At 42.4% G+C, this 13,278-nt stretch overlaps 1 protein-coding gene across 2 annotated transcripts in view; it reads right to left on the bottom strand.

The window, feature by feature from the left end:
• The window catches only part of PI4KA (phosphatidylinositol 4-kinase alpha), a 193,216-nt gene that overhangs the window by 102,213 nt on the left and 77,725 nt on the right, over positions 1–13,278 (bottom strand). For both annotated transcript variants that reach the window (XM_077461622.1, XM_077461623.1), the window contains exons 17-18: positions 9,933–10,036; positions 5,549–5,717 (exon numbers count right to left, since the gene is read on the bottom strand). In XM_077461622.1, coding sequence (XP_077317748.1) covers positions 5,549–5,717; positions 9,933–10,036 — 273 coding nt within the window. The remainder of the gene's footprint in view (positions 1–5,548; positions 5,718–9,932; positions 10,037–13,278) is intronic.

Raw genomic sequence — 13,278 nt, 5'->3', positions numbered from 1 at the left:
TAGACACTGGAGAAATAACTGAGGACTCCCAGTAATGGGAGGGGTTATATGGGGGAAGTTCACACCTTAAGGGGCATGCCAGTGTCCAGCACCTGTTACGCCGATATAACCCACATAGTTATTACTATGGCTCTGTGTCCCTTGATGTAAGAAAATAAATTAAAATTACAGTAATATCTCGGATTGCGAGTACTACAGTTTACGAGCATTTTGCAATACTATTATTTTTTTTAAAAATCCTGACTCTGTTTGCGAGCATTGTCTGGCAAGACGAGCAGGATTCAAGCCTCTGGGGTGTGCAGTACCGCATTTGGCCAGAGATGCGGAGGCACAGGTGGCACTCTGAGCCGCTCGGAAACACTCCGTTCCCAGGTGTCTCCGAGCCTCTCGGGTACATCCAAGCTGCTCCGAGCGGTCTCCGGCGCCCCCCCACCTCTGGCCACATGTGATACTGCATACAATAGCAGGCACTGTGGAACAACCTATCTGAGTTTCCATGGACTCCTATGGGGAAACTCGCTTTGATATAAGAGTGCTTTGGATTACAAGCATTCTTCTGGAACGAATTATACTCGTAATCCAAGGTAACACTGTATTATTATTATTATACAGGATTTACCTGTATATAGTGCCAACAGTTTGCGCAGCACTTTACAACACGAGGGCAGACAGTACAGTTACAATACACTTAAATACAGGAGGAATCAGATGGTTCTGCTCGTTAGAGCTTACAATCTAGGAGGAAAATAAAATAGAAAAAAAGTTATAATGGGTGATAATTGCATCGCAGGTCAAGCTCAAGCTCCCATATATTCCCCCTCAGTGCCACCATGTGTGAGCTGTCAGTGTTTAGGAACATCTTTCTACATGTTCTCACACTCGAAAAAAAAGATATGTAACAAGCTAATAATCCCAGGGATGGAGTACCTATGGAAAAAAGGTAAATAGATCTTGTGTATATAAAAGGTTGCAGTTGGGTCATCATTCTTAGCTGCAGGACAAGATTAAAACAGGACATTGATCTATGTACATTGTGATTTATTTTAGCGTTTCCCTATCTGTTACTGCAGGACTTTGCCTGCATACTGTGGGTGGGAACCTTGACACAGCTTGACAAGGAATGTCACAAACCTATCAGTCACTCATTGCCTTCCACATGAGTACAGCTTGCACAGTTTTATTTGCCTTGAACTTAAAACTGGCATACAGATACAATCAAAAAGTAAATTCTAAAAGATGGCAAAACATAGTGGGCAGTAAAATCTCAATCGTACAAAGTACTAGCCCTAGCCAAAGATGTTATAAATTGAGTAATCCCCCAATAAAACACAACTTTCCATAGATTCCATAAGACTTTCCATAAATCGATCAGAACTGCTAATGCCATCCACCAAAAAAAGAACGCGTACTCAAGTCTGTAAACCTACACATGTACCTTAAAGGTTAACTCAATGCATAGACAAAAACATGTACAGGGGTTGGATAAAAATATGGAAACACAACATGATTTCCATGTGTGGAAGTGGCGACATGTTTTGCGTTGAAAGCGGAATTGATGTAACATTCTTTTGCTTCTGCTGTGTGATGAGACACCTAGCTAACCAGGTGGGATTCCTGACTTTTGCTATGCTGCTAGTACTAGAGTCATGTCAAAGCTTACTGATTTTCTAAGAGGGTAAATTGTTCGTGCCTGCTTAGCTTGTGCCTCTGTGACTGAAGCTGCCATTTTATTTGTGGTGTTGCAAGGTACAGTATTAAAGGTTATGATGGCATATACAGTTTCCGGGAAAACATCTGATAAGCATAAGCACGGTCAACGTGGTCAACTGATCAAGAGAGACAAAAGGACGTTGCACATGATTGTGATCCAGAATAAAGAAATAACTGCTGCAAAAGAGACTGAAGAGCTCAATCTCAGTCTTCTAATGACCATGTCCACAAAAACTGTGCAGAGGGAATTCCATAAGCAAAACATTCATGAGCGAGCTGCCATTGCCAAACCACTAGTGACCGATATTACCACTCAGAAGAGGAGAGAGTGGTGCAACACCCATAAATTGTGGACTACCAATCAATGGAAGACTGTAATATAGTCCAATGAATCAAGCTTCACACTGTTCCCAATCCCTGGATGTATTTAAGTGTGGGAAAACACTGTCCCAAGCTTATGACCAGGACTGTCTTGTGCCAATGGTAAAGCATGGTGGTGACGCAATCATGGTTTGGGCAGCCATATCTTGGTGGGCGGGACAAAACATGTAGATGCAGGGACGTGCCACCCTACTGTCCAGCCACCCAATGCCTCACGAGGACCAATAGGAATTATACTGGACTGGCTGTGCCTATCCGGAAGTGATGCGGCTGGAGCCACCGTTACCCAGACAAGCGCTCTTTTATGGCATGGAGATTACAACATAATCATCATATACCACCAGGGATGGAGAGCTGAAAGTATGTAAGATACTGATATCAGCTATACAGCTGTATGATTTACAGGTGGAAAGTTACCTAATCAGTATAGGACTTTCCCTGTGATATCAATGTCCTTACATATCTATGTGAGAGCCTTTATCATAAATCATTCCAGCCATACTAGGAGTTATGCATTCAAGCATCATATTGTTGTTTATTTTCCATCTGTTACTGGCATCTTTTCACTATGGATTGACTGCCCAATATACAAACATGTGTTTAGCTTGAGACTGCCTTCAAACTACATGGTTTATGTTCATCTTTCAATCTTGGCACGGATTAGCTGATATTGCTTATACCGCATTGTTATATTTCCATCTGAGTGGCTTTGGTCAAATCTTACTTTTGATATATCCCTGACCATGATTGTATTACTGACCATAGCTTACATACCCAGGTGACTGGGATAGGCAGGCTGAGATGAGCTGGCCATTCAAGCATACCTACCTTCACAGTACTTTGGTGCAGTGCCTCATTCACCCATTGTGGCTTTAAGGTGTTGCATTGCCCATAGTGCTATGGTCACGTTATAGAGTCCCGGGTGGGTGGTCTTTAGGGCCTTTTTCTGGGGGGGCTGTTAGGGAGGTAAAACCCAGGTCCCTCTGTGGGAATTCATCCACATCCTTTTTCCTGATTCAGGTGAAGGATTTATTGAGGGCGGGTTTGGGAAGCTTTTTTTATAGGGGAGGCTTTGCATAGGTTGGGTGATTTTTCTGCAGGATCAGGAGGTGGGGGTTTTGTTAGGTTTCTTGATGCTGTCATGTGCCGTTGTCCTGCTTCAGGCACAATACATTTTCTGGAGGTACCTTTGTTTGGATGTGTTTTGTCTTTTCCATTTTTTTTTTGTTTTCTCTCATATCTTGGTAATCTGCAGACCCCATCATTAACTTGAAAGGTAACGTCACTGCTAGCGACTATGTAGAAATTTTGGCCAACCACAAGCACCCCAAGGTGCAGACATTGTTTCCCGAAGATAGCACCATTTACCAAGGTGAAAATACTCAGATTCACACAGCTGGGGTTGTCAAATTGTGGTTTGACGAGCACGCAGTCAAAGTCTCCCACCTTTCCTGGGTGCTGCAGTTGCTGGACCCCAATATCATAGAGCCACTATGGTCAATTTTGAAGAACAAGGTTCAGGCTCGTATTCCCCCTCCGGCACCTGCGAGAACTGCAACTATTTTTGATGAAGAGTGGTATCAGATATCATTATCCACCATCCTGGACTTATATTTGTCAATTCCCAGGAGAATTCATTCCTTCTTGAATGCCAAGGGTGGTCTAACACCATATTAGACAACAATTTTGTAATTTTACCTGGCGTTTCCATATTTTTGTCTGACCCCTGTATATCAACTATCTTGCCTGCCAACATAAATGGTTTAGTCAGCCTTGAAATTCATGCAGGTGGTCCTGTATCTCTTTGCATACTAAGTCAATGGCTTGTCCCAGCCTGATACTAGACAAGGAAAGATCAGCAGTATAATAATGAGGTTATCGCTGCACATGTCTAGTGTAAGCATGTTCAGGATACTAACAGCAATGTGCAATGCAACAGATTCCTCATCGGTTCACAGTGCTGACCCTCAGGAGACTGACTAACGACACATTCAGGTACCTATTTATTAAATATAAAAAAATACACTATTAATAAGTTTCCTTATAGTCAATGCAGCAATATTTACCAGGCTGCCTAAAGCCACTTTCACACTGATTAGTAGCAAAAACATGGTAAAAACGCATTTGCATTATTGCAGTAATTTTTCAGTAATTTTACCATGTTTGTGGTGCGTTTTTCACAGGACATGTGACTCAAAAAATGTATCAAAAACGCAACACGTGTGTTTTTTATGCAGTTTTTGCTGAATTTTCAATGTATTGCAATGTGGAGGTGCGGTTTTGGTGTTTCTTTTTAACATGCTTGTAGTTCTGCAACAGTTGGAGGGCCACAGGTTGAACACCCATGTTGTAGCCTCTATCTCGTGAGTCAGTTGAGCCATATCATCCTTGTGACTATGTCACCTACTAGTACCTGTGCATACAGCTTGTTGAGTAAAAAAGATTAGTCTCCTATAATCCCTGATCTACTGTAAACTTTTGCATGCAGTTTTCTTAAAAGGTAATTATTGTTTGCACATTTTTTACCAGAAATGCTCAGTTAATTTCCCAGGTTTGAGATTTTTAAATAGATGACATTTCTATTCAATCAACAATCAGCTGAAGTTGGATAATGTAACTGGAAGATCATTACATTAGGCTAAATCAATTGATGTCTTTATTTAATAATTTGTTTAAAAATTCCAGGCAGCTCCATTTATTTTTTTCGTGACAACTAAAACGGATTCCCAGTTGCCAATGGTAACAGCAACCTGGGATTGCAGGCAGCCCCCTCAGAGCTTTAAGCCATCCATGAAAATCTCACAAACATGTTTTGAGTCAATACCAATAGTATTCAGAGCTACTTTTCCCTGTAATGCCTCCAAGCAGGATTAATCAACAGTTACCAGAAACATTTAATTTCAGTTAATGTTGGTCAAAGAGGACACACTAACCAGTGAAGTTCTGGAACAGCTGTGTAAGAATTCATTGCCGCTGCCTGGTTGCTGGAGCTTTTTTGGCCCATTCTGAGAGGGACCTCCCTGCCTGCCGGAGATGCTGGATTGGCTTTGCAATAAGAGCGCATGTTGACAACCCTTATTAGGGGGTCACACTCCGTCTGATAAGTAGAGCATGAGAGTGAAGGGTGTCACCTGGCCTTCTTGGAGTCTCCCGTTTCCATCACAGATATGCTATTGCTTTACCATATTTCAAGTGTTTTGTATCAGAACACAGTGCACAGCAGCTGCAAAAATTATCTAGTGCAGATCTACAGCAATTTTTGTATTAACTGAAAACTAAAACATACACAATTGTTGAACTTGTTTATCAGACGTTCAGCAGACAGTATAAGCTGCTGCCTAAATTACTACACTTCATAAACAAGTTCTTTATGTATATTACTTAATATAAATAAAAGGACTATCAATAGTGCCATAAATGGATACCATGAATGCCCTCATCAAATCTTCATACTCACCTTTAGTGCTGGGCCTTTTTCACTGGCTCTTTCACTGGCCCGTTTTCCCTCCAGCCCCAACTGCACAAACAGCTCCAATAGGTTCATCAAAAGCTCATCCACCAGCTGTTCTCCCTGGATGTTGGCCGCAATGTTTGCCAGTGCGTTTATGACAGCCAAGGAACAATGTCTGTAAACCGAATGGATAAAGAAGTGTCAAACTTAGCTGCTAGCAGGTGTAAAGTGCCTGCACATATTCAAAGCAGTTTTCATTGCCCATTCTATACCTAAATGCTGGATGATGAGGGAGTTGCATACTGAAGGTTTTTACCTTCATGCGTAGACTGCACGAAGGTAAAAAAAAAAAAAAAAAAAAAAAAAAAACCTTCAGGCTTTACAACCGCTTTAACAATATCAGATTAAATTTTTTTTATTTTTGTACTCAATGTAAATGTTTTTTTTGTTGTAGTCTATTGAGGGACACAGCTTGGTAATAAGCAACTTGGGATTTCGCTGCTGTCTACAGGAGAAATACACACTAGTCTTATAGAAAACTGAAGGCCATACCCCTTGAGACTATAAACCCTCATACCCACTCAGTTGTAGCAAGCAGACCAAGGAGAGAATGACACCATAGAAGGGAAAGGAGCTGTGTCTCTCAATGGATATTTTTATGGCGAGTACAAAAATCCAATTTTGCCTTTTGCCCACTGAGGGACAGAGATTGGTAATAAGCAACCTAGGGACATCCAGAATCAGTCCAAACTCAGGGGCCAGGATAGGTAAACAACACAGGTGAACCAGCCCAACAAGAAAAACACATGTGCAGAAGCAGACATATTCACTTTGTAGAACTTGGAGAAAGTATGTATAGAAAACCGGGTTGCAGCTTTACAAACCTGAGAAAAAGAAGCCTGAAGACAAAAAGCCAAAGAAACACTCACGGTCCTACTGGAGGCACTTTATCTTGGAACTCATAGGTTGCAAATGAACTTGCCAATGCTACCTAGAAACAGTGCATCTGGAGCTGGAGAACAGCTTCTAAGAGATTTTGGAATGACAAACAGGGAAACTCGTCTACCAAAAAGAAGTAATGGCCGACAGACAAACCCTTACTGGCCCTCACTATATCCAGGCAATGAAGAGCGATCTCCATGGTGTAAACTGGACAAACAGAAGGTAATGCAATATCCTCATTACAGTGAAAAACAGAGACCAATTTAGGCCAACACTTGTTTGTCAGGTTGTTTCCAATCTTTGTACAACAAATCATCGAAAATGGAATAATGAAAAAATACTTTAGAAAAACTGCGGACTGAAATTTGGTCTGTGGCCTCTTTTTTCTATGGTGGAGGCTGGGCCATCTGTGATCTATGTATATCTGGATCATATTGGTTCAGTTCATTCTATTTTGGTCAAACTACTAGGTGGTATAGGGCTATTTGAATATTTGGTGGTAGCTTGGACAGGAATCTGAGAGGTGGCTCTATGGAATCCTTTTGATCTCTTTTGTTGATTTTATGGGGTGTAGGCTCTCTTTTATACAGGGTGACCCTCTTAGACATCCTTTGGTAGCCACCTGTATGTTTCTTTATAATCTTTTTTTCATTTTGCATAGGAAGGGTGGACCGAAAGGGAAGTAGTCATGGCCAAATACCAGTCTGGGACAAAGCCACACAAACCCATGACAGGCATGTGTATGGAATGGTCCCAATACATCTATCTTTGATTTAATATCTCAGGTGGGTTATCTCTTTTATACTTTATATCCCTTTTCTTTTTTCTCTCCCCCCATTCTCATTCATGCTAGCACATGTAATTTTTTGCAAATTTGTGTAAGATGGTGTTCTTCTATGTTGTAGAATTATGAACTTACCACCCAACTTTTTGCTCTTCACCCCTGAGGAAAGTTTTCAGCAACTAGAAACGTGTCGGGTGTGGGGTCATCAGCTTAGAGTATGATTAATATTTATTGGTTGTTTTTTTTTTTATGTAATTATGTGTTTATAACATTTTGCTACACCATTGGGACACTGCTTGCTTAGTGGTCCCTCTGGTTTTAATGCATTTATGTGTATCTTTTGTTCTGTATTTGTTAATAAAATATGTTTTGATTTGTGTGTGGTGTTGATGGTCACTTATAATCCCATTTATATAGGGGGATTTTTTTGTTCAAAATGTATTAGGGATGAGACCACCACACTAGAATCTTTTGATCCACTGAGAGCCCCCTTCCCTCTTTCCTTTAAGCAAGTGAGCACCTGACAGCAAATCCCGTAGAAGATCCCCAATAGAATCAAAAAGATTAGGCATCTTTGCATCAGATTCTGCTGGAGAAGGTGAAAAATTACATTTTAAATATCTGCAATCAGAGGGAGAAATGCGTTGCACCAACGGACACAGGCGTTTCCCAGGACATGCAATAAGTGCAAGAAGCACAATCTTCTCCCATGCTATGCTTGACCTTGCACATAGTGCAAACAAGATCTTGGTTAGTCACTCAGTCATAGCGAAACCGCCCTTTCATTAGCCTCAGAAATCAATGCATTTAAGGAAAATTTGATAACAAAAATGTTCAGCAAGGAACATACATTCCACATTATTTAATTATGCTACCAAAATTAGTGTATTCTGTAAATTTCCTCCAGCATTGCTCCTGTTTCTTCTTGCTGGAGGCTGCCATTTGGTGAAGCCCAGAGCCCCTAAAGAGAACTAAAGCCATCAATTTAACGGTTTAAATAAAAGTTACATTCCTGGAATGCCTGGATTGTCAAACCATAAAATGACTGGTGTCATAATTGATCACATGTTCAGCACCATGGCAGTTGCAGATCAAACAGAAGCAGCTTCCTTGGCTGTAAAGGATAGGAGGGTTTAATTCTGCTTTAAGACGGTCAGCAGCTCGGCCATTACAGATTCAGTGGTGCATAAAAATGTAAAAACTGTAGAGCAACTGAGCATGTGCAGAGCAGGGTGAGAATGTGTTACTGGATTTTAAACAGTATAGGCACTTATTTGTAATGTTTTACATAGATATACTTGCAAAAGGGGTCAGCCTGAAGTGATCTAGCAAGACTAAATTTTCTGACTAAAGCTCCACTTTAAGCTACTCACTTCCCCAGGAATAGTCAGAGACCAGCTGAACTGCAGTGAATTAATGCGTGCAAACTCTGTCACTGTAGGCAGCGTATAAACCACTAGGCTGCATCTGCTACAATCCACTGTGTCTCTGGTTGCAGGCTGCAGGGGAGGAGAGGCTGAACACTGTGAATGAAGAACTGCTTTCACAATGCTTTTGCTGCAATCCTCTGGAGTGAAAAGGAGAGAGCTGGAGGCACACGGGCACTAGTTCAATCAGCACTGCATCGTCCTAAGAGGAAAAGCGGTGAGAAATTCAAAAATATGGTTCGAGACAAAACATGGCTCAAATGCCAGAGGATATACTGTACAATGTTGGCATAGTTACAACTGAAGGACAAAAGCAGTGGGAGATTCAAATGGCAGTTGCGGAATAAACAGTGCCCAGCTGCCAAGAACCCAACACATATGCGGCCCAAGACAGTAATAAACAGGAGGCATTTCCAAACAAGTTCACCACATACAGTCCACATCTAGTGACAGTTACTTTTGTAGCAAATAGCACATATTCAACTCTGGTACAAGAGGCCAAAAAAAAATTGAAATCCTCAACCTGCAAAGCATTTTAACCACTCAAAACAGTGAGTCTTTGGAGACGGGGACAGGAGAGCTGCTGCAGCACTGGCCGTGAAAACGTGGAATCCTCAGGTAAGCAAGCCTAACTGGAACATAGATGGGTTGTCTAAGCCTAACTGAACTGGTTGCCTATCAGGAGAGACTTTCAGGATTTCCAATATCTGGCATTACTCTACCAACAGCTGTTGATTGTAAAAAAAAAAAAAAAAAAAAAAAAAAAAAAATACCAATTCTAGAAAAACAATTAGCAAAAGGGAAAGAAATATGCATTTCTCCTGGGAACACTTAGGGTTACCATACACATTACATTCTGACCATACAATCAACTTTAGATTAATGTACGAGGAACAAAACTATCCAATCGATATCCAATTAGGCAATGTATATCCAATTAGGCATGTCCCTGCAATACATACTTAGATCTGTATAACCAAAATGTAACGTGTATGGCGAGTTAAAGAGACACTGAGCAGCTGTTAATCAAGAGGCGTCATAGCCTCAATGAGGTTGGCTTTCAGTTCCTTATGTGCCTACAGTTTATTTGTCCCACAGAAGGCAGTATAACCCTCGGCTTTGTCCCTCAATAATTGACAAAGGAATACATTTTCTTTATTATGTCAGGTATACAGAACACACAATGCATGCCAAATGAGGATCAGTTTGGCAATTTAAAGACATTATGTAAACATACCTATAGCCATGATCTTTGTAATCCTTGGTGGCAGAATAGACTACTGAGCTGGCTTTCACACTAATCTGCTGGAAGAGATTCCACACTTCCTGGTAAATGTATTGCTGCAGAGAACATTGGAAATACAAACATTAGAGACTTGATGGTTACAAACAGGTAATTTCATGCCAAAGTTAATAACTTTTTATTCAAGGTTGAAATTACAATGAAGAGATTTTACAGATAGAGGTCGGGTTATTAGCCAAAATGCTTTTTTTTAAGGCTTTAATTGGGTTTATTCTCTTCATTCTTAACTGGGAATTATTCATTATAGTGTAAACACACACTTTGAAATCGATGTAAAATCTGTTCAGAAAGAATTAATTTAAATTTGTCAGTATTTTAACTTGGATCCTCCAGACATTACTGTGAGAAAAATTAGATACTAGACCTTTTGCCTACATCAAATGAAGGTCCTCCTGTGTGTGGCTGTTTCAACCTTAAGGTGAACCTGTCAGCCAGTTGAACTTTTTTTTTTTTTTTTTTTTTTAACCACTTCAATACCAGGCACTTAAACACCTTCCTGCCCAGACCAATTTTGAGCTGTCGCACTTTGAATGACAATTGCGCGGTCATGCTACACTGTATCCAAATGAAATTTTTATCATTTTTTTCCCCACAAATAGAGCTTTATTTTGGTGGTATTTGATCACCTCTGCGTTTTTTTTTTTGCTAAACAAATAAAAAAATACCAAAAATTTTGAAAAAAAAAAGTTTTTTTTTGTTTCAGTTTCAAAACTTTGTAAATAAGTAAGTTTTCTCCTTCACTGATGGGCACTGATAAGGCGGCACTGATGGGCACGATGAGGTGGCATTGATGGACACTGATAGGCGGCACTGATAGGCAGCACTGATAGGTGGCACAAATTGCCACTGATAGCTGGCATGGATTGGCATGGATGGGTGGCATGGATGGGCATGGATGGGTGGCACGGATGGGCATGGATGGGTGGCACAGATGGGCATGGGTAGGCGGCACAGATGGGCATGGGTAGGCGGCACTGAAAGGTGGCACGGATGGGCACTGATAGGCGGCACGCATGGGCACTGATAGGCGGCACGCATGGGCACTGATAGGCGGCACAGATGGGAACTGATAGGCGGCACAGATGGGAACTGATAGGCGGCACAGATGGGAACTGATAGGCAGCATTGTATTATAATATACTGTACTAATGGATGCCAATAAGTGCCAAACAATAATGCATGCCAATCAGTGATGCCCATTGTGGGGTTGAGTCCTACTGTCTGTGTCAATGGATGCAGCAGCAGGACTCGGGAACACACCTGTCCGTGGAAAATGTCTCTGTGGGGGCACACAATGAAAAGGAGGGGCCAGGAGCACTAGCAGGGCACCCCAGAAGAAGAGGATTGGGGCTGCTCTGTGCAAAACCCTTGCACAGAGCAGGCAAGTATGACATGTTTGTTATTTTTATTTTTAAAAATGCGAACCTTTACAACCCCTTTAAGTCTTAGGTCTCATGGGAAACACGAGCTGCTAAGCCACTACCAATGCCAGGAATAAGTGGCTCTAAAAACACGCTTTTATTAGCTTTTTGCATTGGCGTTAATGCTCGTTTCATTTCTCTTCCTTTATTCAAAATCAATAGTCCCCTATGAAAGCCATCTAGTGATCTCACTTTCAGCCAATTGGTTTGAATAGAAGTCGCATCCAAAGTCGGATCATCGTGATCTGACTTGTGTTGTGATTTGTGCTCTGAGGATCTTGAAGGGAAACCCCACACCAAAATGCAAAATAAAATTTAAAAAAAAGGCATGGGTTGGCACCCCCCTCATGACCATAGCAGACCCTTCTGGAATGGTCTGGTATGGATTTTGAGGGGAAACCCCAGTCAAAAAAACTAAAACATTGCGGGGTCCCCTCAAAATCCATACCAGACACTTATCCAATCATGCAGCCCGACAGTACAGGAAAGGGGATGGGATGAGCGAGTGGCTCCCCTCCTCCTGGACCATACCAGGCCACATGTCCACAACATGCAGGGCCTCATCCACGCAACCCTGGCTGGTGGTTGTTGGGGTATTCAGGCAGGTGGCTTATCGGAATCTGGAAGCCCCCTTTCTTAAAGATCCCCCAGATACGCCCCCCCCATGTGAATGAGTATAGCGTACATTGTACCCCTACCCATTCACTCCAAAAAAAGCAGTGTAGTGTACATAAAAACAAGAGATGGTTTCGACAAGTCCTTTATTAAAAATCTTCCTCCAGTCTTCCCCGCCCCGACCCAGTCCACCTCCGACGCCGTCTCCCATCTTTGTGCCAGCTTCGCTCTCTGCCAGTTCTTATATATGGAGCGTGGGCAACCGGTGATGTCACCATGATACCCCACGCCTTGTGACGTCACATGCTGTCACAAGGTCAGGGTCTCATAGTGAGGTCACAGATAGCCAAGCCCCATGGCTACATGAGAACTAGCAGAGAGCAGAGCTGGCACAAAGACAGTGTTAACAGTGTCAGAGGAGGAGTGGTTCTGTAGCGAAGAAGACACCAGCGGTGGAGAAAACTGAAAGGGGTTGTGAAGCTTTGTGTTTTTTCACCTTTATGCATCCTATGCATGAAGGTGAAAAAAACACCTTGCACTCTCCGGCTCCCCCGAGCCCCCGTCTTACTTACCTGAGCCCCGAATCTCCATGGGCTCTATCCCACGTTGCTTTCCCCCGGCTCTTGTGGGCTCTTCATTGGATGATTGATAGCAGCACAGCCACTGGCTCCCGCTGCTTTCAATCAAATCAATGACGTGGCGCACCGGGGGGCGGGGCAGAGTGATACACTCGGTGGCTATGTATCACATGGGAGCGTGCCCGCAAGCTAACCCCCTTGGGAAAGCGCTTCCCAGAGGGGGGTTAGCTCTTGCAGGGAAGGAGCCGAGACAGGTGCCGAGGGACCTCAGAAGATGAGGATCGGGCCACTCTGTGCAAAACGAAATGCACAGTGGAGGTAAGTATGTTATGTTTGTTATTTTAAAAAAAATGAAACCTTTACAACCCCTTTAAGAAAGAAAGACGGAGGAAGAATTTTAATAAAGGACTTGTCAAAACCGTCTCTTGTTTTTATTTACACTACACCGCCTTTTTTGGGGTAAATGGGTACAATGTACCCCATACTCGTTCACATGGGCGGCCGGGATCGGGGCCACCTTTCTTAAAGGGTGCCTCCAGATTCCGATAAGTCCCCTGCCCGCAGACCCCCACAACCACTGGCCAAGGTCAACATGGGGACAAGGTGCTTTGGGGTGGCGGGGCATGGCCTCCCAACCCCAAAGCACCCACATCCCCCATGTTAAGG

The sequence above is a fragment of the Lithobates pipiens genome, unplaced genomic scaffold (genome assembly GCF_037356315.1).
Source record: "Lithobates pipiens isolate NorthernLeopardFrog02 unplaced genomic scaffold, aLitPip1_a1.2 Scaffold_3, whole genome shotgun sequence".
In the NCBI taxonomy this organism is placed as follows: Eukaryota; Metazoa; Chordata; class Amphibia; order Anura; family Ranidae; genus Lithobates; species Lithobates pipiens.
This window is presented reverse-complemented; position numbering and strand designations above follow the sequence as displayed.